At 44.7% G+C, this 24004-nt stretch overlaps 1 protein-coding gene across 5 annotated transcripts in view; it reads right to left on the bottom strand.

Annotated features, from left to right (window-relative positions):
- hspa12a (heat shock protein 12A) overlaps window positions 1–24004 on the bottom strand; it is a 150340-nt gene that overhangs the window by 41356 nt on the left and 84980 nt on the right. For 3 of the 5 annotated variants that reach the window (XM_029174818.2, XM_029174820.2, XM_029174819.3), the window contains 2 exons: window positions 16071–16174; window positions 9105–14768 (listed from right to left, as the gene is read on the bottom strand). In XM_029174818.2, the coding sequence (XP_029030651.1) occupies window positions 14137–14768; window positions 16071–16174 (736 nt within the window). In that variant the 3' untranslated portion in view covers window positions 9105–14136. Of the gene's footprint in view, window positions 1–9104; window positions 14769–16070; window positions 16175–24004 lie in introns of those variants that run through there. The other 2 variants (XM_041073912.1, XM_029174821.2) reach the window with 2 other exon arrangements.

Below are 24004 nucleotides of genomic sequence, written 5' to 3'. Positions count from 1 at the left end.
CAACCAGTCCTTAATTGACTCGCTGTTTTTGATCGAACCAATTAAATTAGATTCCAGCCCGTTTGCTTTTTGTGCTAGTTTAGTAGCGCTGACGCTTTGCAACACCTTGGAAGTCCAGCCTGGCTGACTGTTACTCTGCTGAACCCGAGCCGTCCTCATCAATCGCGGGCGACAATTCCTGGCCCAGAGGCCGTGGCACCGGGACCAGAGAGGGCACGCCTGCTCAACCGAACCGGTAACGGGAGACGCTGCACAGCGGCTACAGCTCCAAACTAAGGCAAGACGAACATCTCTAATCCTCTGAGAATTCTGGTGTTTCTCAAAGCGCTAAAATTGAACATTCCAAATTGATTAGTTATCCTTAGATTTGAATTAGTTAGAGACAAATACTCTTTTCTCTTGATCAAAGCCATCACACACTCAGGTCTTGACCATTCTTTGGGTCTTCACTCATTGATTCATTCACTGTTCATCATCTCATTCTGATCGTTCTCTCATTTTCTATTCTGTTTATTTGAGTATTTCCATATTATGTTATTCATATATCCAGTAGTGTTAGATTAATAAAACGTTAAAAGGAATCTGGTTTTGTGTGCAATGTTCTTCAGATTTAAACAGAGGTCACTGAACCGCGACAAGAATTCACGGCATAAGAGACTGATTTGGTTTTATCACAAGAAAGTGGTTATTGATGTTCATGAGTGGTAACTCATTGAATTGATATCTGGCTTTGACTAGATTAATACAAGCGTGGTTTCAGCTTTAAAACAAACCTGGTGCCCCAACTTCGAGGTATATTAATGTTTTGCATTAATATCAAACTATTAATAATTTGAATCCGCTACACATCTTACACCCTGCAGTTATGTGCTGGGTCATCTCAGGGGCCTGTTTGCACAGTCTACACCTTGTCTGGTCTTGTCTGGTGTGGTAGATCTGGGCCTCTATGGCTCTGGTGCTCAGGGCCTGCTCCTGTGCAGCCAGGATGAGTGCCTCTGTGCTGTCCTTCAGCCCAGCCCTTTCAAGCCATTGGTAGGATTTGTTGAGATCAGCCACTTCAGTTATGTTCCGGTGGTACATCCCGTGTAAGGGCTTGTCCTCCCATGATGGTCCCTCTTCCAGCATCTCATCCTCTGTTCTCCACTGCCTGAGATATTCACTCAGCACATCATCTGTCGGGGCCTTATCCTTGATGTACTTATGGATCTTGGATGTTTCATCCTGGATAGTGGTTCTCTAGTCACTAGTCCTCGGCCTCCTTCCTTGCGGCTAGTGTACAGTCTCAGGGTGCTGGATTTGGGGTGGAACCCTCCATGCATGATGAGGAGCTTTCGTGTCTTAACATCTGTGGTCTGTATCTCTTCCTTTGGCCGCCTTATTATTCCTGCAGGGTATCTGATCACTGGCTGGGCGTAGCTGTTTATTGCCTGGGATTTGTTCTTGCCATTGAGCTGGCTTCTTAGGACTTGCCTTACTCGTTGGAGGTGTTTGGCTGTTGCTGCATTCCTTGTTGCCTGTTCAAGGTTGCCGTTTGCCTGTGGTATTCCAAGGTACTTGTAATTGTCCTCAATGTCTGCTATTGTTCCTTCTGGGAGTGAGACCCCTTCTGTGTGGATTACCTGCCTCTCTTTGTCACCATCTTCCCACATTTCTCGAGCCCGAATGACATCCCAACGTCCGAGCTGTAGATCCTGGTGGTGTGGATCAGCGAGTCGATGTCTCGCTCACTCTTGGCGTACAGCTTGATGTCATCCATGTAAAGGAGGTGACTTATGGTGGCCCCATTCCGGAGTCGGTATCCATAGCCAGTCTTTTTTATTATTTGGCTGAGGGGGTTCAGACCTATGCAGAACAGCAGTGGGGACAGTGCATCTCCTTGGTATATGCCACATTTGATGGATACTTGGGCAAGTGGCTTCCCATTGGCTTCAAGGGTGGTTCTCCACAACCTCATCGAGTTTGCAATGAAGGCCCTTAGAGTTCTGTTGATGTTGTACAGCTCCAAGCATTCAGTGATCCATGTGTGTGGCAATGAGTCATAGGCTTTCTTGTAGTAGATCCAGGCTGTGCACAGGTTGGTGTGTCGCACTCTGCAGTCTTGGGCGACTGTTCTGTCAACCAGGAGTTGGTGTTTGGCTCCTCTGGTATCCTTACCAATGCCCTTCTGTGCTTCGCTCATGTATTGACCCATGTGCCCACTTATCTTAGCTGCGATGATGCCTGAAATGTTGTGGAGAGACAGGTTATTGGCCGGTAGTTGGATGGGACTGTACCCTTTGAGGGATCCTTCATTATCAGGATCGTTTGCCCTTCGATTAGCCATTCAGGGTGAGTCCCATCCCTTAGCAGCTGGTTCATTTGTGCTGCCAGGCGCTCATGGATTGCAGTGAGCTTCTTTAGCCAGTAGGCGTGGATCATGTCAGGGCCAGGTGCTGTCCAATTTTTCATACCTGAGACTCTATGTTGGATGTCTGCCACTGTGATAGTCACTGGATTCTGTTCAGAGAGGTTGCTGTGGTCTTCCCTCAGATCCACCAGCCACTGTGCATCACTGTTGTGTGATGCCTCCCTCTCCCATATACCTTTCCAGTACTGTTTAGTTTCCAGCCTTGGGGGGTCTGCTCTGCTGTTATTAACCTGCCATTGAGAGTACACTTTCGCAGGTTGTGTTGCGAACAGCCGGTTTATTCGTCTGGCTTCATTGTCTCTGGTGTATCTCTTTAGGCGGCTGGCCAAGGCTTGTAGCCTTTGCTTGGCAGTTTCGAGTGCTTCAGGTATGATCATCTGGCTGTACCTCTTAGGCATCGGTCTTTTCATTGCACCTCTTTGGGCCTCTGTCATTTGGCTCACTTCCCTCCGAGCTGCCTTGATTTTTGCCTCCAACCTTCGTTTCCATGGTGGGTATTGTTTCTCATGGTTGCTCTTATAGCCAAGCACCTCTAGGATCACTGATGCTGAAGCGTATATCAGCTCATTGGTTTCTGTGATTGTTGTGGTAGGGATCGCTCTCAATGCTGCATTCACATCTTCCATGAGACTTTCTGATGGTACTTCACTTAGCCGTTGTAGTTGGCTTCGGCGTTGCCTGTTCAATCTCGCCATGATCTTACAGTGGCAGCGGTTCAAAGTGACTAGGGTTTTTACTGCAGTACCGCCGCGTCGCCACGGCGCAGCGAGTGCGTCGCTGACTAAAGATTTTTAATCCTGCAGCCGGCTGGAAAAAATCAGGACGCTAGTCTCGTTTTAACCACCAGGTGGCGCAGCGTTGATTAGAAGCCTCCAAAGCACTACAGCGTAACTGAGGTCCGACTGTTCATTTCTACCTGTAACACACATATATTACACCAGACCTACTTTACTATTAAGTATCTGTTGTGTGCTAAAACATGGGGAGTGTGAAGGGCAACAACTTGTTGATGGCTTAGTTATTTTCTGTTCACTGCGAAGTTATAATTGTTCTGTGTGGTTTAAAACAGGCAGCGCCACAGCAGCAACACATTCTTGTTTTCATTCTCCTCAGCTTTTTCGTGTCTTTAAATAGAAGGCGTCTCTTAAAAATATGTACACACCCACCGCTCTAACATCTGATACAACATATTGGCTTCACATAATACCATGATTATGCGTCGCGGTTTAATTAATATAATTGGAATGCGCAAGTAAAGACGTAGAGCGCAGTCCATCTGCGACTACAGCCGCTTATTTAGGTTTTAAACTTCCACAACTTGTTAATGAATGTTTTCCAATAGTCGTAGATTTTACGTAAATAACCGTAATAATCATAGGAATTTGTTTTACAGCAGTTGTCGGTCGTAATTTTGACAGGACGCCAGAAATCAGCAGATCTACAGCGACGCATTACAGCAACATGTTTGTTCCTACGCGTTTACTCTGTGTCTGCAGAACTGCAGTTTGACTTGTTTTGACTGTGCGTGTCATTGTAACTGAGGCTGAGAGACTTATTCGACCCGTGTACGTTTCTACATTTTCATTTCCCATCCGTCCATCCAGCCACTTTCACCGCCGTTTTCGTTTCTCTTTCGATGAGCGGCAAACGGATTTTAATCAAAGCACCGCCTTACAAACCAATAAAACAGGCAAAAATATTTGTTTTTTACAAAAAGACACGGAATTGGAGTTAATATGTTTTATTGTTTAGAGACAAACGGAAAACAAAAAGTCGTTCTCTCGTTACCTCTGCTTATAATTTGGTGGAGACATCAATCTCTTACACAAACACGTGACGTGTTTCGGAGTCATGTGTCCAGACAGAGAGTGACCAATACACAAATGTATGGATGTGCAAATGCAAGCTACGAGAGGAACGGGGCAGTGGTGCACGAGATGTAGCGAGAATTTGTTTTGACTGTGCGTGTCCTTGTAACTGAATGAGTGGCTGATGTGACTTATTCGGCCCGTGTACGTTTCAAAACTTTGATTTCCCATCCGTCTATCTATCCTGAATAAAAGCACCGCATTACAAACCAATAAACTGAACAAAAATATTTTTTAACAAGAACACACGGACTTGAATTTTAAGCTGTTTTTTTCATTTAGAGAAAAACAAAAAACAAAAAACCTCTGCTTTTAATTTTTAATGGAAGCTCATTCGTGGACGGGTCGCGGGGCAGCAGTCGTAGCAGAGAGCTCCTGACTGCCGCTCGAATGAAACACGAGATCGAATGAAATGTGATGTGTTTCATACTCAGATGACTTGGATCTGAGTTCGACCAAGCTTTTGCTTGTCTCATGTTTGCTCACAGTTGCAAAGGAAATCTACACACCCCTCCCCCCTCCTTCGTAGAGGCGCATAGACATGCTAATGTGTTGCTACTACTCGATCAGCAGGTGAGAAATACTTCAGCTCCAGGACAAAGCTCTGTGAGAGACTGGGCAGCATCAGGCGACGTGATCAGCTGCAGGTCTAAGACTCATTAATGCAGCAAGTAGTTTGTTCTACATACGTTTACTCTGCAAAAATAAACGTATGTATTTATCGTAGCTTTCTGATCTAAATTATTTGTAGCACTTCGACATTCGTTTAAAATATGCAGTGCTTTTTAAAATGAAAATACTAATATTATTATTTATTACCTTTATTGTAAACACAGTATTAATTGCACAATTTGGACTGGCGAAGATTTGCGCTTCTTTCATAATAATCATGGATAATCAAGGAAGAAACTGCAGTTGATATTTGTTATTCAGGGACGGTTTAATAAAGATTCAGTATGGTTTTTGACTGTCAGCCAAGGTACGTGCATTATCAAATGAATGCGCCTGTCAGCGGGGAAGACATCAACTCTATTCAGTCGCTCTTCCGTCGCTGCTGCCGTCTCCTCCCCAGTTCACACACCTTAACACTAGGACTACTGGGTTTTCTAAATATACCACTTCCTACTACAAGGTGTTCCTACAAAGTTAACCAGCTGTTTATTTCGTTATTACTGCTTTCACCTGTACCACATAAAGTCATTGCAGAGCTACAGCCATGTTCCCACAAAGTTAACCAGCTGTTTATTTCGTTATTCCCTCTTTCATGTCCGTCTGTTGAATGAAAGTGGGCGTGGCCATCCACGTCCCAGAGCGGTGACACTGGGGGATGGGAAACGCTCATCAACACGCAGGACAAAGATCTGCGTTTCTCTGCTGCTACAGCCTCGGCTGCGTTGTGTTGTTAGTCTCCCTTTCACCTGTACCATATGAAATGTGTTCCTACGAAGTTGCTCAGCCGCTTTCAGAATTCCCCATGCAGGTTTAAACAGGGCAAACATTATTTTTATTTACAAAAAAAATTAATACGTTTACAGATTGACCGGTGATGCCGCACAGGTTGCTCTCAGTTAAAACAGCTGTTTGAAGCAGGGAAAAGCGAGTTAGCCGTCCTTGTCGATGCCTTGACAATGTTTTAGCATCGGTTAGATCTCTGAGCCCCGACTTTTATGTCTTCTTTGGATTAAAAAACAAATGTTGAATGTTCTCAAATAATATAATATTTCCGCCCTCCGCGGCTCCCAGTGTTTGTTTTTTTCATTGAAAACGTGGGTGTTACCGGTGGCAGACCTCTGGTCTAGATCATCCTTATTCACTTTTTTAAATTGTAGTAGTGTAACCTTAGTTAGTATTCCTTTTTATTTTTTTATTTTATGTTTGGGAAACGTGACATTTCAGCTACTGTGATTTTATTTGTCATCAACATTAGTTCCTACCTGTCCTTGTTGACGGGGGACAAGAAAATGTGACGCGCGTTGGATAAGTGCGGCGTAAAGACAAAAGTGTACATGTGCCGTACTGTCTTGCCGTGTGGTGCATTAAAGAAGCATTCCACGTAAAGAAAATTGCCCGTACCAACAGCAAGAAATCAGGGTTACAGTAGCTTGTCTGCCATAAATCGAACGCTGCACGCGGGAGGGCGCACCGTTCAGCTTCCTATTTTCGGTTTTAAACTGCCATAATTTGCCATAATTTACTTACGTTCATAACTTCATACTATAACGCGACCAGCGGTTCATGGTCTTGGCGATTCATGCACTAAGTAATACAACGTTGTCATCTCGTGATCACATGATGATGATGAGACGCTGTTTTTCCAATAATTAAAATAAAAAAACTGCTTCCACTCAGACTCGAACCCCGGACAAAAAAAAAACGTTGTGGCCATGCACGTTAACCACTAGGCCACCCAAGACCTGATCATTGGTCGTTCTACAAGAGCCTATATGATGTAAGCAACTACGATGTTTCAGGACCAAAAGTGGGAGTCAATCGCCACCTACAGGCCAGAAGGACGTAACACACTCCTCCCGCAGTACAAACCCGGCACTGACGCGGCAGATTTGAAACCCAAACACGGTGGGGGTAGACACTTTTACCGGCTGCCTCTGTATCTTTCAGGTCAGTCGCTACCTCGCTCAGCGTATCTGTGCTCATTGGGGCTTCGTACCCAATTTCCGGTTGGGGAGATGGTGAAACCTCCCCTCTGACCTGGCGTCCTGGCTCCCCCTTGCCGTAGCATTTGTGTTGTATCTCGTCAATTTCAAGTTGTGATAGCAGTTGCCGTTTGTGGATGTTGGAACACTGAGCTACTAGTTGCTTCGCCGTCAGTCTAGTTGCTTCGCCGTCAGTCTTGAATGTGGCTGACGGCGAAGCAACTAGTAGCTCAATATATATATATTGAGCTACTATATATATATATACTCAGTATATATATATATATATATATATATATATATATATATAGGGTGCTCCACCCCAAATCCAGCACCCTGAGACTGTACGCTAGCCGCAAGGAAGGAGGCCGAGGACTAGTGAGCGTGAGAGCCACTATCCAGGATGAAACATCCAAGATCCATAAGTACATCAAGGAAAAGGAAAAGGCCCCGACAGATGACGTGCTGAGTGAGTGAATGTCTCAGGCAGTGGAGAACAGAGGATGAGATGCTGGAAGAGGGACCATCATGGGAGGACAAGCCCTTGCACGGGATGTACCACCGGAACATAACTGAAGTGGCTGATCTCAACAAATCCTACCAATGGCTTGAAAGGGCTGGGCTGAAGGACAGCACAGAGGCACTCATCCTGGCTGCACAGGAGCAGGCCCTGAGCACCAGAGCCATAGAGGCCCAGATCTACCACACCAGACAAGACCCAAGGTGTAGACTGTGCAAAGAGGCCCCAGAGACGGTCCAGCACATAACTGCAGGGTGTAAGATGCTGGCAGGCAAAGCATACATGGAACGCCATAACCAAGTGGCTGGCATAGTATACAGGAACATCTGCGCGGAGTATGGACTGGAAACCCCAAGGTCAAAGTGGGAAACACCTCCCAAGGTGGTAGAGAACGAGCGAGCCAAGATCCTGTGGGACTTCCAGATCCAGACTGACAGAATGGTAATGGCGAACCAACCAGACATTGTGGTGGTGGATAAAGAGCAGAGGAAAGCCGTAGTGGTGGATGTGGCAATACCAAGCATTGGCAACATCAGGAAAAAGGAACATGAGAAACTAGAGAAATACCAAGGGCTCAGAGAAGAACTGGAGAAGGCTTGGAAGGTGAAGGCCACAGTGGTGCCTGTGGTGATCGGAGCACTAGGGGCTGTGACCCCCAAACTGGAGGAGTGGCTACGACAGATCCCTGGAAAAACATCCGAAATCTCAGTCCAGAAAAGTGCAGTCCTAGGAACAGCAAGGATACTGCGCAGAACCCTCAAGCTCCCTGGCCTCTGGTAGAGGACCCGAGCTTGGAAAGTGGATGAGACCACCCGCGGAGGGTGAGAATAGAGTGTATATATATATATATATATATTTATATATATATATATATATAAATATATATATCTATGTGTGTGTGTGTGTGTGTGTGTGTGTGTGTGTGTGTGTGTGTGTGTGTGAGAGAAAGAGAGAGAGAGACTGTGGCTTTGGTTGTGGTGGTAGTGCCTGCAGGAGTCCCTTTTGAAGCTCACCACGTGTCAATCATTTGATGATTTGAAAATCAGACTGGAATGAATTTCTACATTAAACATAAATTCTTGCTTGTTCGGGTTCTACTTTTAAAAGGAGTTACAAAAAGTAAGACAATAAGAGAAGTTGATGCCTCGCAAGGAGAAAACGAATAAAAACCTTTCCACTCAGTAAATACTAAGTGGGTGTCACTGAGTTTTAGAGGCGGAGAAGAAGCGTGCGTCTGTGACATGACTTGGGATGAAGTTCTGGCTCTTTGCTTGCTTTATCAAACTAGAAATACGTACATTTGGACTGAACTATACTTTTCTCCTTTCGTCAAGCTCAAAATTTCATCCCACCATTACACAACCCAAACACATTATGAGATGAAGATTAAGAATGATTAAACAACAAAATTAAATGCACTATTGAGGTTCGCTGAAAGAATCTAGGTTTCATTGGTCAATTCAAAGGAAATGCCGGACTACATGGATGATAGGGACTATGTGGATAATAAAGCCACTCCTTCATTAAGTGCACTTTGGCTCAAACAATGACAAATGGTGTGAGTCTTTTCACCTCTCATCTCTTTGGAATCAGTGCTGTGATGATTACGATTTGTGTTATAGCTCATCCTCTTTGACATTAAGACTACACAGGAATTTTCATTGAAACACACAGACTTTATTGGTGACAGAGTGATCAATAATAACTGGTATTGATCAAATGACACATGTAATGCAATAAACAAACAAGACATTTTACATTGTGGTTGAGATGATTCCTAATACAAGCTCATTTGTTTAGCTGTACATTTCCGTGAAGTATTGTATATTGTAAATAGTGGTTACCACAATGCAAGCTGGCTAAAAAAATACAGTACCTAAAATCATGTTCACAAGACCACTTGCGTTTTGGCAAACAAATCAATATTTTGACAGCTTAAGCAAAATATCAAATGTTGTCTTATGCATGAGAATAGTTGACTAAACACTTTGCTATCATTTTAATAACATTTAAAGGTGCTACATAACAGTATCCTGTAAGTATGTCACACAGAAGTCACAACTGAACAAAATACATCATAATTGTCTAAACGAAGCATCAATAGAAAGACAGTGTAAGTTGATCTGATGTGTAGAAGTCGTACAGTAAAAGCTTATTAGGTTATAGTGATATAGTAGTAAAGTGTGTTAACCCAAGGCTCAGAACACATAATCATTGTGGGTAAGTTTCACTTTTGTGCAATAGTAATCAACTTGTTGTTTATTCATTTCTATGTGATTCATGCAAAGCGTGCACTTCCGAAAGAGTGTGGCAAAGAGAAACTGAAGTGAGCTAATAAGCAGACTCTAAAGCCACAAGTCTTGTGGCTTGTCTGGCTTAAAAACTGGTCATTAGCACTTTAAAAAACGTTCCTATAGCACAAACTGACTAATAGAATAAATCTGTAGGGCATCAGTGTCAATGACTGATTACTTGACATGTTATTGGGGGAAAACAGTCAACAGTACTGACAAAAGGTTTATTGCTCCTCTAGTAATTATGAAGGTAATGATGAGCAATATGTTGGGAGTTGTTTCTGACCACAGTATACTTATCAGAAAACACTTTGTATACCTTTCCAGTGACTGGTAAAAATTGCTTCTGCTGAAATTCCTCCCCACAATAAATGTAGTGAAAATCTACAGAAATACCAACAAAAGAGAACCAGTGACTATATGTAAAGCTACAGTTAGAATGGAATACACTGGCTGTGCTAATGGGATGAGGGAATCCTGATGGCCATTTGGAAAAATCACAGTCAACAATTACGGCACCATCTTATGTCCCACAGACCATGCTAGATGTGGCCTTCTTTTCTTACGGTATGATTATTGATGATTAGGTTTTAGATATTAACATAAAAACAACAAATAGTCAACAGCTGGATGAAAACAGTTTTTTACTGAATGAATAATCCGTCAATAGAAAGTTCTGTCGAATGGAAGCTGAAGCAGACTGGACACAGTTAAACACTGCACTTTAAAAACAAAAAGTCTCCATTTCTACAGACAGAGGTATTCAAGTTGTTTTTGTGGTTGCAAAGCACAGCTAATCTCACACCTCCTTTAACACAGCTATCAAACCTGTCATACTCTGTCTGGTGGAAATATGATGAGAGATGTTCATGTAAAAACCTGTATAGATATGCTCACGCAAGCACACGCACTCTGGTTCTAAAGCGATTAGTTTTGATAGCTTTAGAGCTATCATGCTAAAAATCTGTACAATATTTTAATACTGTATTTACAGAAATCAACATATTTCAATGCTTGTTCTAATTGAACAATTAACAAATGAAGGCAACATTTGAGTTGAACTTGCTTTTTAGAATGCTTCAAATGTTGACAAACTCTACTATTCAGAGATGGTTGGATTTATAATACAACTTAATGTGTCATAAAGTAAAGAGGCCAAATAACACACCAGGACACCAGAAATAAAAGCTAACACCAATGAACACCAGTCTTTCATAAGCCTTTAAATGAATTTGAATGTTTCCAGTGTTAAGGATATCAGACGTAGAAATCAATAAATAAATAGCTGGAGAGCAGCTTCAGTAACAGACTAATCCATCCTCGCTGTGTGAAGGAGAGATATTGCAGATCTTTCCTACCTGCTGCTGTCAGACTCTACAATCAAAACTATTAACTACATTTGTTCTGTTAATGGATGTGTGTTTGTATTGTTTCTCTCTGTTTTCTGTCCTGTTGCTGTTGTGAGGTGCAGTTTCCCTACTATGGGACAAATAAAGGCATTCTTATTCTTAAAATAAATCAGTTTAAAAAAAAATTCCCACTGCTCACATAAGTTCAATATTTATTCCACTATTGAGTCTAAATGGTTATGTATCTTTTCTTCTGGCAGATGCTGGAATAACTTTTTCTCAACTAGTATATATACTATGATGATTCAGTCCTTTTCTTTTCTTTTTTCTGAGGTACTTTGAGTTGGGACCATCATCACACATGACTGTCAAGTGGGGCAACAATCCACAAGTGTCACAAGTGTTACTGATGATAGTTACTCACTTATTAGTGCTTGTTCCACTGACATTGAACAGCACACTTAGGATTAACTGTTAAGGGCCCCAAGTCAGGTACCACCACAACAATGATGATCCTAGGAAACAGGTACAGTACGAAGAAGGGGAAATTAAGATGTGAAGCACTCAGTTCATCTTTTTGTATAGTTTTGAGGTGAGGTGGAACTTCAGCATCAAAGGCCATACATAACATATAAAAAACAAATTATACCTTAAAATATTTTTTATTTCTTTGTGGTGCATCACATAACCATGGCCTGTGTGACTTTGACTGGATCAACTAACCACTCCTGCCTCTGGTATTGTTAGTACTCTCATTGCTTACAACAAAACCACAATAATAAAATCAGAAATTGAGAGACTGACTTAATGTTCTCTGTTGAACATTAAATTATTAATTGCTTGATGGAATGAATGGAATTCTTTATTGAAATGCTTTGACTAACTAACTACTTTTTAAAAAGTATAAGTTATTCAGCTAATCAGGAGAAATACCTGTGTAGAAAGGACAAGGCTGAACTTCAAATCTGAAATCCGCAAGCAGCACTGCATTATAAACAGAAATGACTCTCTACTAGTCATCACTGTCTGAACACGGTTCTCCATACAATCAACAAATCATCCCTAAAGCTGTGTAATGCAAAGGGAAAGCCCTGTATGAACACAATCTAGCAATGCTGCCATTTCTCTGGGACGGAGCTCTTTTCAAATGGTAAACTGTTCTGTGGTCAGATAAACCATGGAATACGTGTCCTGTGGACTAAAGAGAATAGCGACCATGAATTTTGTTATCAGCAGATGATTTTTCCTACATCTGTGATGGTATAGGGTGAATAAGTCTGTTTTGAATATATGGGTTGATGAGATGCTTTATTGAAGGTGTACACAGGGTCCCAGTGTTTTTAGAACTGCAGTTGTGCTGAACACAGGTTATATTGTTAGTACTATCATTGTGTGTGTGTGTGTGTGTGTGTGTGTGTGTGTGTGTGTGTGTGTGTGTGTGTGTGTGTGTGTGTGTGTGTGTGTGCATATAATACTTTAGAAAAAATTATAAATATGTTTTATTTATGGCAATAAAAGTGTTAATGCCTCCAAATGACTACTTAATATTTTCTTATGGTTAAGAGAAGTAAATAATCATAGGCAATTTAAAACAATGGCCAAAGCTTAATACATTAACTTGTAATGTATAACTGTGAAAGAAAGAAAGAAAGGTCTGATGTATTGTATATTCAAAACATGTTCGCCAAACATTGTGGACCAGCCCTATTTCCCTTTCCTTGACTTTACTCTGAGAAATGTGTCAACTATGAATAGACTTGTCACTCCCATCACAAGTTCTTTAAACTAACCTTACTCCACTTAGCTGGAGCAACAAAGGACATACGTCAATGTTATAACTGCTGGACATGACCCCCCACTGAGAAAACAAAATGGAGACTATTCCATCTGCATTTAGTGCTGTAACACTATCAGATGTCAGAGGATCACAGAGCATATTGGTGATCAATAAAGACCAACATAATGATCTGTCTCTTCCTAACACACAGGTGGATTTCAAAATCTAAAAGTGGTTGTCATAAAATATATTCAGAAACATGTACAATTCTAAAGCAGGACATGAATGAAACATGTTTGTATAAGGTCTTAAATGCTTCTGTTATGTTTTGATTAGTCAATTTCCCAACTCAAAAAATTAACAAAAATATTCAGCAGCGACTAGATTTTTATATAAAAATAGGTGCCTGCACATCACCTGTAATATAGCAGTCAATTAGCAGAGGCACATACATGGGTGCAGTGACCATACAATGTCCGTACAATAACGAGATGCAACTTCTTTTGTACTGCTTGTAATTCTATATGATGATAAATGTGTTTCTTCTGTTCATGTCTGATGCTTGGTACATGAGAAGAAAGTGGGTCTTTCAATTTTTTTAAAGCGTGATAAATAGAAAATCAATCACATTTGTAATATACAGTGTACTGATCTTCTTTATCCAATAAACGGTTACAATGCACCTAGAAGGTGTTCACTCAACATCATGCTGCAAGCAATCGCTCATAATGACAACGTTAAGGAATCTGCAAAAAAATCACATCTGCATAAGTGTTCAGACCTTTGCCATGACCCTGACTGGAGCATCCCTGAGGCTTAGCATCAAGTTGATTGGAGCCCACCTGTGGAAAGTTTAGCGGACTGAACATGCTTTTCAAAGGCATACAGCTACTGTAACAGTGTATGTCAGTGAACAAAACTCCAGTCAAGTTGCATAAACATCTCAAGGACGCACCAGAGCTCAGGCTGTGAATACTTATGTCGGTGTCAATTAAAAGAAGTTTTTTTTTTATTTTAATAATCAAAAAATAATTTAGAAGAAAATAATTGAATTGAATATATTTTGGATTAAGGCTGCAACAACAGAATGTGGAAGACTTTGTGGATGCGCTGCATTACCATGATCAGGTGAGATCTCTGATATGACACCTGAGGACCAGTGCTGAATCCATCTAACTGCTGCTCTTAGTTGGACTAGGACCAAATGAGAAATCAGTGTCATAAACTATTCATGGCCTTTAGAGCGTAACATTAGCTCATGGCTTACTTAATGGCTCAGGAAATCAATACTAGCTTTTACAGTGCGGCCTGTGGACACATCCACAGCCATAGCCCGAATCTCAGTGTCACCAAACTGCATGAAGGTTTGTATCTCACGCCGTGTCGCCCTGCTTTCTGTTCCACTCACATCTAAACGGAGCGTTCCACACTTCCTGACGCCAGGCTCGCTAATGAAGCTCACACTCTCCCTTTCCGAACAGTAGACATGAATCACAATAACCTGCTGCGAAGGTTTAGCTGGCGTATAACTGCGTTTTACCATCTCACCAAGCGCCACAGACTGGTCAGCAGCAATAAAGGTGTCAAACACATCGGTGCACCAGCGTGTACCATCCTTCACCAGCAGCTTTTCTGTGGGATGCTTACCCTCAACAAAGCGATTGAGAACACCCACACCATATGTTAGAGGTGAGCGACGGACTTTAATGATACTGGGATCCAGGCCAAACAGTACAGCGCCCTTCAGGATGGTGAGGCCAACATCGTGGGGTATGATAATGCGGCTCCGACCTTGGAGCATGTTTTGGACAGCTTGCTGCAGCAGTGATGACTCAGCAAATCCTCCCACCAAGAACAGGAACTTAATGTTGCTCACCTCCGGCTTCTCAAAGAGCTCAACTGCAGAAGACAGGAAAAATATTTAGAAGAAACTGTTTCACAGCAGGAAGGTTAGTGAAGTTTGACTCCAAAACTCTAGATGCTATATTGACCTACAGTATGGCCATTAGACAGCAGATTATGCATTAATAATAAAATGCTGCAATTTAAGTAGACTAGCTTAATTAAAGTGTTTATCAAGGAAATTAGTTGAAACTGAAGGGGTTCTGTTTTGTAGGGATGAAAATGAAAAAAATGTACGTACAGTATGAACCTCAGGACAAAAGTCAAAGACCTTAGGAGGATGCTGTCTAAAACCAATAGTAGTAGTGTCTTTATCGGCACTAAACTGTTGTACCAACGTGGGCTGAGAGGTTACTCACGTAATAGCGTAATGGTCATAACCACAGCCACACATTCACAACAACTGTTTTCCTTTCTGTTGGGACAAATAGGTGGAACCAGCATATGTGCTAAAGCTCAGGGCTGAACCAAGGTCCCTAATAAGAAGGGTTTTGATTTTTCGAGTTATTATGAATTCATTTAAATTGTGTTAATTGATATCTTTAGTTATGATTAGTTTCTTGTTTACTGCAAACTGACAATTGTTTATTGTGTATGTTTACATGTTGCTTCAGTTAATGACTGTTTTATTAATTCTCTTCCTGATAAGAATGGCCTGATCAGCCAGTATTTAAGTTACCCTTTGTGGGCAGGTAGGCAGGTCAGTTTTGATTGGTTACTTTGACCATGGCCCAGACAATGTTTAATATCTTTGAAGAGGACATTTTTGGGGTAATAAAATATTTTTCAGAAGGGAATTTAGCTTGGTCCCTATCTAGGCCTTTACTGCAAATGCAACATAAAAAAGCCAGATTATAGTTTGCAGATGCACACAGGCACAATAGCTAACAAGATTTAATATCTGGAGTCATGTCCTGATGAAACTGAAGCTGAACTCTTTGCCAATAAGGACCATCATTATGCACTTGTGAGAAAAAACACACCCCAGCTGAGACATAGAGGCAGCCTGCATCATGTGGCTGGAGTGGTGCAGCGGGAGAGGAGCTGGTTCAATTCATAAAACAAACCATGAGAGAAGAAAAGCACCATAACAGGACATCAGATAGAGCTACAGTAGCGCACATATGGACACCAGCTCTAAGCATTGTACCAGATTACTTACATAGCTAAAGGACTAATATTTATTTAACATGACCTTGTTCACACATGTTGAATAAATATATTTGTTCATAAGAGATAAAGACATGAATAGAAAATGGGGTGTGAGACATGCTGTGTGTGCTGACTATTAAAGCTTACATAGATGTTGGATGATGTGGTCAATGGTGGGCTTGAAGAGGGTATTCATAGCATCTGGATTCATCCTTAGCATTCCCTGAGATGACCATTTAACAAAGTCCACACTGTAAGAAAGAAAACTTGTTACATGCACAGCATTTCATTCTACTTTGCCACTTTGGGCGATGGCTCCAAAATAATTATCTAATTTGTTACTACTATTGCAAAGTCACTAAGCAACATTATACTACAGCAAACATGAGCATATATATGATCAGCATCTGAGTTCTGATTGGATCTGAAGTGATGATGTTTTTCATCTGCTGTCACACACAATAACAGTTATTCTGCTGTTCCAGCTAAACTCTGAAGACAAATGCTTACAACTGTTTCTGAGCTAATGTGTGAAAACACAATGATAAAAGTGTGAATTCCTGATGACATCAGGCAGGCAACTAGTCTCGCTCTGCATGAAGACTGACTGTGCTAAAAGGCAGCTGTGGTTGAGTGGCACCTGTGTGATTTTCATTTGTACATGTGAATTGCTTTCAGACACGTGACAGAAGCACTGATGAAGCCAATCATCTCACTGTGTAAGTCACTGAATGTACAGTTGTTCCACTTGTGGATTTAATGTCTTATCTGTGTTTTGTCTAATGCCCACTGACCACATATCCTGTCTCCTGTACTTCTTCCTCTCAGTATCTCTGTGCCTGCAGGTAATTTCAATCCTGGACCTAAATGTTTTAACTGTGCTTTATGATCCAATTTCTGTTCTATGTCTCTTCACCAGCGTGTCATCCTGATCCTGGTTCTGCTAGATGTTCCCTTTCATTAAAGGAGTTTTTTCTCTCCACTGTTGCCATTTTTTAGATGTCAACATTCAAGCTAGTTTTTTTTTAGTTTCTTTTTTGTTAGTTAGCATCAAACACTAAGCCTTCATGTCAAACAGTTGTATAACTACCTAAACCTGTCTTCTTTGCCAGAGGAGGATACTCTCACTGGCACCACTTTATTCAACCCGCTTCGAATGTTATCAGCCATAACGAATGGGCTGATCAGAACTTATCAGCGCATTCGCCAGTAGATGCCTGCTCTGCCTCCTCGCGCTAACAGCTAACAGCTAGTGATGTGTCGTTCGTTAACGATTCGTTCAATATGAACTAATCTTTTAAATGACTCGGGAGGAACGAGTCCTCTCAGTGAACGACTCGTTCAGTACGTGCAGTATCTTCTCTCGCCACATGGCAGCAGCTGCTTAAACTTAGTCAGCAGGACCGGAAACAGAAATTATTTGTTCAGGACTGACTCAACTGAGCGTCTTTCCTCAAGGATTAGTCATGTGACAGCCGGACTGCGCAGGCTCTGTAGAGCAGCAAGCGCTCTAGTTCGTTCCTACGGATTCTTATGGATCGCTTGTTCGTTCTTTTGTCACGTCACAGCTGTGGCTGAGCTACAATGCTGTGTGGACTGATAAACAAGGAAATGAGCTATGTCTGATTTCTGACGTTTATTTATTTGTCACCTGACAGATGACATATATTATTTATTCATGGAATTATAATTAATTAGTGGTTTCTGATTCTTGTAGATGTGTGTAGTGTTATTATGTATATACTTGCGAACATTATATCAACATGTTGTGGTCCTGTATACTCTGCCACAATCATAAAATATAATAATAACAATAACAATAACAATAACAATAACAATAACAATAATAATAATAATAATAATAATAATAATGGCCAAGACAAATGCACCAATGCACCAGGTAAATATTTTAGGGAACTTATTGTTACTTTGTGCCTTAAAAGTCTCACTAATTGTCAAAAAAGGTTTTACTTTCACTTTACCAGCCGTCATGTAAAAGGCAGCTCGGCTTCGCGATTTAGTTCATCGTTCTCGTTCTCGGTCATTGTTCATCGTTCACAGCTCAGGCTCTGTGGCGAGCACCAAGTACTACAGTTCTTTTGGGACTCGTTCCCATGGGTCGTTCGTTCGTTCACCTGTCACGTGACAGCTGTAGCTCAGCTATGGGGCTGTGTGGACTGATGAACAAGGAAATTAACGATGTCTCTAGTCCAGCTGTGTTCTGTTCAGTCTCCAGCCCAGACGTGTTCTGTTCAGTCTCCAGCCCAGCCGTGTTCTGTTCAGTCTCCAGCCCAGCTGCGTTCTGTTCAGTCTCCAGCCCAACCGCGTTCTGTTCAGTCTCCAGCCCAGCCGCGTTCTGCTCAGGTCTCAGCCCAGCAGTGCCCTGCTCAGGTCTCAGCCCAGCAGTGCCACGCTTAGGTTCCGGCTCCAGTCCAGTCAAGCTTCGTTCAGGATCTAGCTCCAGCCCAGTCGAGCCCAGCCCAGGATCTAGCTCCAGCCCAGTCGAGCCCAGCCCAGGTTCCAGTCCAGTTGAGCCCAGTCCAGGTTCCATTCCAGTCAAGGCCAGTCCAGGTTCCAGCCCAGTCGAGTCTAGTCCAGGTTCCAGTCCAGTCGAGTCTAGTCCAGGTTCCAGTCCAGTTGAGTCTAGTCCAGGTTCCAGTCCAGTCGAGTCTAGTCCAGGTTCCAGTCCAGTCGAGTCCAGTCCAGGTTCCATTTCAGTCGAGTCTAGTCCAGGTTCCAGCCCCGTCGAGTCTAGTCCAGGTTCCAGCCCCGTCGAGTCACGTTCCAGCCCAGTCGAGTCTAGTCCAGGTTCCAGCCCAGTCGAGTCACGTTCCAGCCCAGTCGAGTCACGTTCCAGCCCAGTCGAGTCACGTTCCAGTCCAGTCGAGTCACGTTCCAGCCCAGTCGAGTCTAGTCCAGGTTCCAGCCCAGTCGAGTCACGTTCCAGTCCAGTCGAGTCTTGTTCATGTCCCAGTCCAGTCGAGTCACGTTCCAGTCCAGTCGAGTCACGTTCCAGTCCAGTCGAGTCACGTTCCAGCCCAGTCGAGTCTAGTCCAGGTTCCAGCCCAGTCGAGTCACGTTCCAGTCCAGTCGAGTCACGTTCATGTCCCAGTCCAGTCGAGTCACGTTCCAGTCCAGTCGAGTCACGTTCCAGCCCAGTCGAGTCTAGTCCAGGTTCCAGCCCAGTCGAGTCACGTTCATGTCCCAGTCCAGTCGAGTCACGTTCATGTCCCAGTCCAGTCGAGTCACGTTCCAGTCCAGTCGAGTCACGTTCATGTCCCAGTCCAGTCGAGTCACGTTCCAGTCCAGTCGAGTCACGTTCATGTCCCAGTCCAGTCGAGTCACGTTCATGTCCCAGTCCAGTCGAGTCACGTTCCTGTCCCAGTCCAGTCCGGTCACGCTCAGGTCTTGTCCCAGCCAGAGGGCACCATCCGTTTGACGAGTGTTAGTCACACCCAATCAGGCCCGACGTCTACTCCGTCGAGCTCGGCAGCTGCAAGCAGTCATGCCGGCTCCGGAGAGGACGCCGTCCCAGTTCCTGTCGGCCCGTCAGGGGTCATTCCTGTCCTTGTCGGCTCCAGTAAGGACGCCGTTCTAGTCCCTGTCGGCTCCAGTAAGGTCGCCGTTCTAGTCCCTGTCGGCCAAGTCGAGGCCGTTCCTGTTCCTGTCGGCCATGTTGAGGCCGTTCCTGTCCCTGTCGACCATGTTGAGGCCGTTCCTGTTCCTGTCGGCCATGTTGAGGCCGTTCCTGTCGGCCATGTTGCGGCTGTTCCTGTCGGCCATGTTGCGGCCGTTCCAGTTCCTGTTCCTGTCGGCCAAGTAGAGGCCGTTCCAGTTCCTGTTCCTGTCGGCCAAGTAGAGGCCGCTCCAGTTCCTGTTCCTGTCGGCCATGTTGCGGCCGTTCCTGTCGGCCATGTTGCAGCCGTTCCTGTCCCTGTTCCTGTCGGCCATGTAGAGGTCGTTCCAGTCCCCGTCCCTGTCGGCCCGATAGAGGTCGTTCCAGTCCCCGTTCCTGTCGGCTCCCGCAAAGATGCCGTTCGTGTCCCTGTCACCCTCGGAGCTGCAGCTCCCGCCGGCCTCCAGGAGGAGGCGGCGCCGGCTGCAGTTCCTGCGGCAGCTCCCGCGGACCTCCAGGAGGAGGTCGCGCCTGCTGCAGCTCCTGCGGACCTCCAAGGGGAGGTCGCGCCTGCTGCAGCTCCTGCGGACCTCCAGGAGGAGGTCGCGCCAGCTGGAGTTGCTGCCGCGGTTCCCGCCGACCTCCAGGAGGAGGTCGCGCCAGCTGGAGTTCCTGCCGCGGTTCCCGCCGACCTCCAGGAGGAGGTCGCGCCAGCTGAAGTTGCTGCCGCGGTCCCCGCCGACCTCCAGGAGGAGGTCGTGCCAGCTGGAGTTGCTGCCGCGGTTCCAGTCGACCTCCAGGAGGAGGTCGCCCCTGTCCTAGTTCCAGCCGACCTCCAGGAGGAGGTCGCCCTTGTCGTAGTTCCAGCCGACCTCCAGGTGGAGGTCGCACCTGTCTTAGTTCCCGCCGACCTCCAGGGGGAGGCCGCTCCTGCATCTGTTTCTGGCGGCTCGGCCCCGGCCGCACCTGCATCTGTTCCTGGCGGTTCGGTCCCGGCCGCACCTGCATCTGTTCCTGGCGGCTCGGCTCCGGCCACACCCGCATCTGTTCCTGGCGGCTCGGCTCCGGCCGCGTCTGCATCGGTTCCTGGCGGCTCGGTCCCGGCCGCATCTGCATCTGTTCCTGGCGGCCCGGCTCCGGCCGCATCTGCATCGGTTCCTGGCGGCCCGGCTCCGGCCGCATCTGCATCGGTTCCTGGCGGTCCGGCTCCGGCCGCATCTGCATCAGTTCCTGGCGGCCCGGCTCCGGCCGCATCTGCATCGGTTCCTGGCGGCCCGGCTCCGGCCGCGTCTCCACGTCTGTCTTCGTCTCTGGTTCCTGCCTCGTCCCTGTCTCTGCTGCCGGACTGGTGGCCTCGACCTCAGCGCATCCGGCTGTTTGGATGGCGCTGCCTCCTGCGGCGACGTCCGCCTCGACTCCTCAGTCCCCCGGATCAGCGTCCGCCTGGAGGACATCGCCATTCGGGGTGGTCCCTGGGGACGTTGGCCCAGCTCAAGGGCACTAAGGGTGCCACCCTGCCTCAGCGGCGGCTGAGCAGGATCTCGCCACGTCTCCACCCTCCGTGAGGGAATTCCTGGACTCTGTGTTTTTCCTGGTCGTGGACTTGGTTTCTGTCTTGTGGACTCTTGTTTTGGCCCTCCTCCGGTCCTCCCTCCACCCACCCTGCTCGTTTGCCTTGAGGGGTAGGGATTCGGTCCCTCCTTCTGGGACCACCCTCCGCCCGCCCTGGTTTGGGAGGGGGGGGCTTCCGTGAGCGCCGTGGAAGGCGCCTTGGGGGGGGGGGGGGGGGGGGGGTACTGTCACGTTCCACGTCATGTCCTGTTTTATTTTGTAGCACTTCCTGTTTCTCACTTCTGTTCCCGGTTCACTCTGCACACCTGTTAGCAGTTAGTAATCAGCACCAGTATTTAGCCACCACCAGTTCCCATAGTTCCTTGCCAGATTGTCGAGTTTCCTAAGTCATAGCACCTCTGTCTAGCGTTTCATGTATTTTTTCTCATGCCTTGATCCTGTTTTTCCCTGACGACCGAATCCTGCCTGAACCTTGTTTTGCTACCGTTACCTGGATAAGAACCTTGACTGAACAACTGACCGTGAGTTTGCTTAGCCCTTGCCTGTACCGTCACCGAGATATCCTTTGTACCGAACCTTGCCTGCTTACTGGACTCGAGATTGCCTGCTCCATTTTGTACCTCGTTCCCAAGCCTTGTGTATGACCTGGACCGTCTGACTCTGCATTACGAAATAAAGGTTACGTGAGGTTTTCCTCAGACTAGCACAGAGATCATTTAAAAGGCCTTATAACACCTGAACAGTGCTACAGACTAATCAACTTCATGCCATGCTACATTGCTGCTGTAATTCAGGCAAAAGGACCTCCAACTAAGTATCGAGTGATAAACATGCTCATACTTTTCATGTTTATACTTTTTAGTTGGCCATTTCTAAAAATCCATTCTTTAAATTGGTATTAAGTAATATTCTAACTTTTTATTTCACCTTTTGAATGGAATTAGTAAAATAAATCAACCTCCTGATGATATTCTAATTATATGACCAGCCCCTGTACTTAATAGTTATTCCTTCACATCTCTTTTTCACACTCGCCATCACACTGAACTTTTAAGATCAAGTACTTAAACTCCTGCACCTTCTTCACCTCAGCCCCTGTAGCCTCACTGTTCTGCCTTGACCCCTCTCGTTTAGACTAATGTATTCGACTGACTTTCATGCTTCTTCTTTCCAGAGCAAACCTCCCCCTCTCCAGTTGTTCCTCCACCTGCTCTCTACTCTCACTGCAAATCACAATGTCATCCGCAAACATCATTGTCCAGGGAGATTCCTGACCTCATCTGTCAGCCTGTGCATCAGCATAGCAAACAAGAGGGAACTCAAAGCTGATCCTTGGTCTAGTCCCACCTCCTAATCCAATCCAAGAGCACAACATGAAGTAACATAAATCAACAATTTTAGTGTGGAAAGACCAGTCGTCAAATAAGGAGTACAGAGTCCAGGTGATGATAATAGAAGTGATTAGGTCATAGAAAACAGAATGTGACATCAACTGGGACAAGTGAAACAGGAACCTGTCTTTACAGATGCAGCAGTTCATTTTCGCTGGTTCCAGGTTGCTTTCAGGCGCTGACCCGCCTTATACAGTACCATGGCGTTTCTAACTGGTTATCAGCATTTCCTCTTCTTGTGCTGTCTGCAGTAGGTTTTAAACATGCTACTGTGGCTACCCCCATTATTAGCATAAATGATGCAATTCGAGATGTAAAACTAAAAGGTGGAGCTTTAATAACAAAAACTTAGTGTCTGGCCTGGATAATCATTGTCAAGTACTACGTACAGTGGCAGCGGTTCAAAGTGACTAGGGTTTTTACTGCAGTACCGCCGCGTCGCCACGGTGCAGCGAGTGCGTCGCTGACTAAAGATTTTTAATCCTGCAGCCGGCTGGAAAAAATCAGGACGCTAGTCTCGTTTTAACCACCAGGTGGCGCAGCATTGATTAGAAGCCTCCAAAGCACTACAGCGTAACTGAGGTCCGACTGTTCATTTCTACCTGTAACACACATATATTACACCAGACCTATTTTACTATTAAGTATCTGTTGTGTGCTCAAACATGGGGAGTGTGAAGGGCAACAACTTGTTGATGGCTTAGCTGTTTTCTGTTCACTGCGAAGTTATAATTATTCTGTGTGGTTTAAAACAGGCAGCGCCACAGCAGCAACACATTCTTGTTTTCATTCTCCTCAGCTTTTTCGTGTCTTTAAATAGAAGGCGTCTCTTAAAAATATGTACACACCCACCGCTCTAACATCTGATACAACATATTGGCTTCACATAATACCATGATTATGGGTCGCGGTTTAATTAATATAATTGAATGCGCAAGTAAAGACGTAGAGCGCAGTCCATCTGCGACTACAGCCGCTTATTTAGGTTTTAAACTTCCACAACTTGTTAATGAATGTTTTCCAATAGTCGTAGATTTTACGTAAATAACCGTAATAATCATAGGAATTTGTTTTACAGCAGTTGTCGGTCGTAATTTTGACAGGACGCCAGAAATCAGCAGATCTACAGCGACGCATTACAGCAACATGTTTGTTCCTACGTGTTTACTCTGTGTCTGCAGAACTGCAGTTTGACTTGTTTTGACTGTGCGTGTCATTGTAACTGAGTGGCTGAGAGACTTATTCGACCCGTGTACGTTTCAACATTTTCATTTCCCATCCGTCCATCCAGCCACTTTCACCGGCGTTTTCGTTTCTTTCGATGAGCGGCAAACGGATTTTAATCAAAGCACCGCCTTACAAACCAATAAAACAGGCAAAAATATTTGTTTTTTACAAAAAGACACGGAATTGGAGTTAATATGTTTTTATTGTTTAGAGACAAACGGAAAACAAAAAGTCGTTCTCTCGTTACCTCTGCATATAATTTGGTGGAGACATCA

Source organism: Betta splendens, chromosome 15, assembly GCF_900634795.4.
Source record: "Betta splendens chromosome 15, fBetSpl5.4, whole genome shotgun sequence".
NCBI lineage: Eukaryota > Metazoa > Chordata > Actinopteri > Anabantiformes > Osphronemidae > Betta > Betta splendens.
Note: the sequence above shows the minus strand (reverse complement) of the source record. Positions and strands in the feature narration are given on the sequence as shown.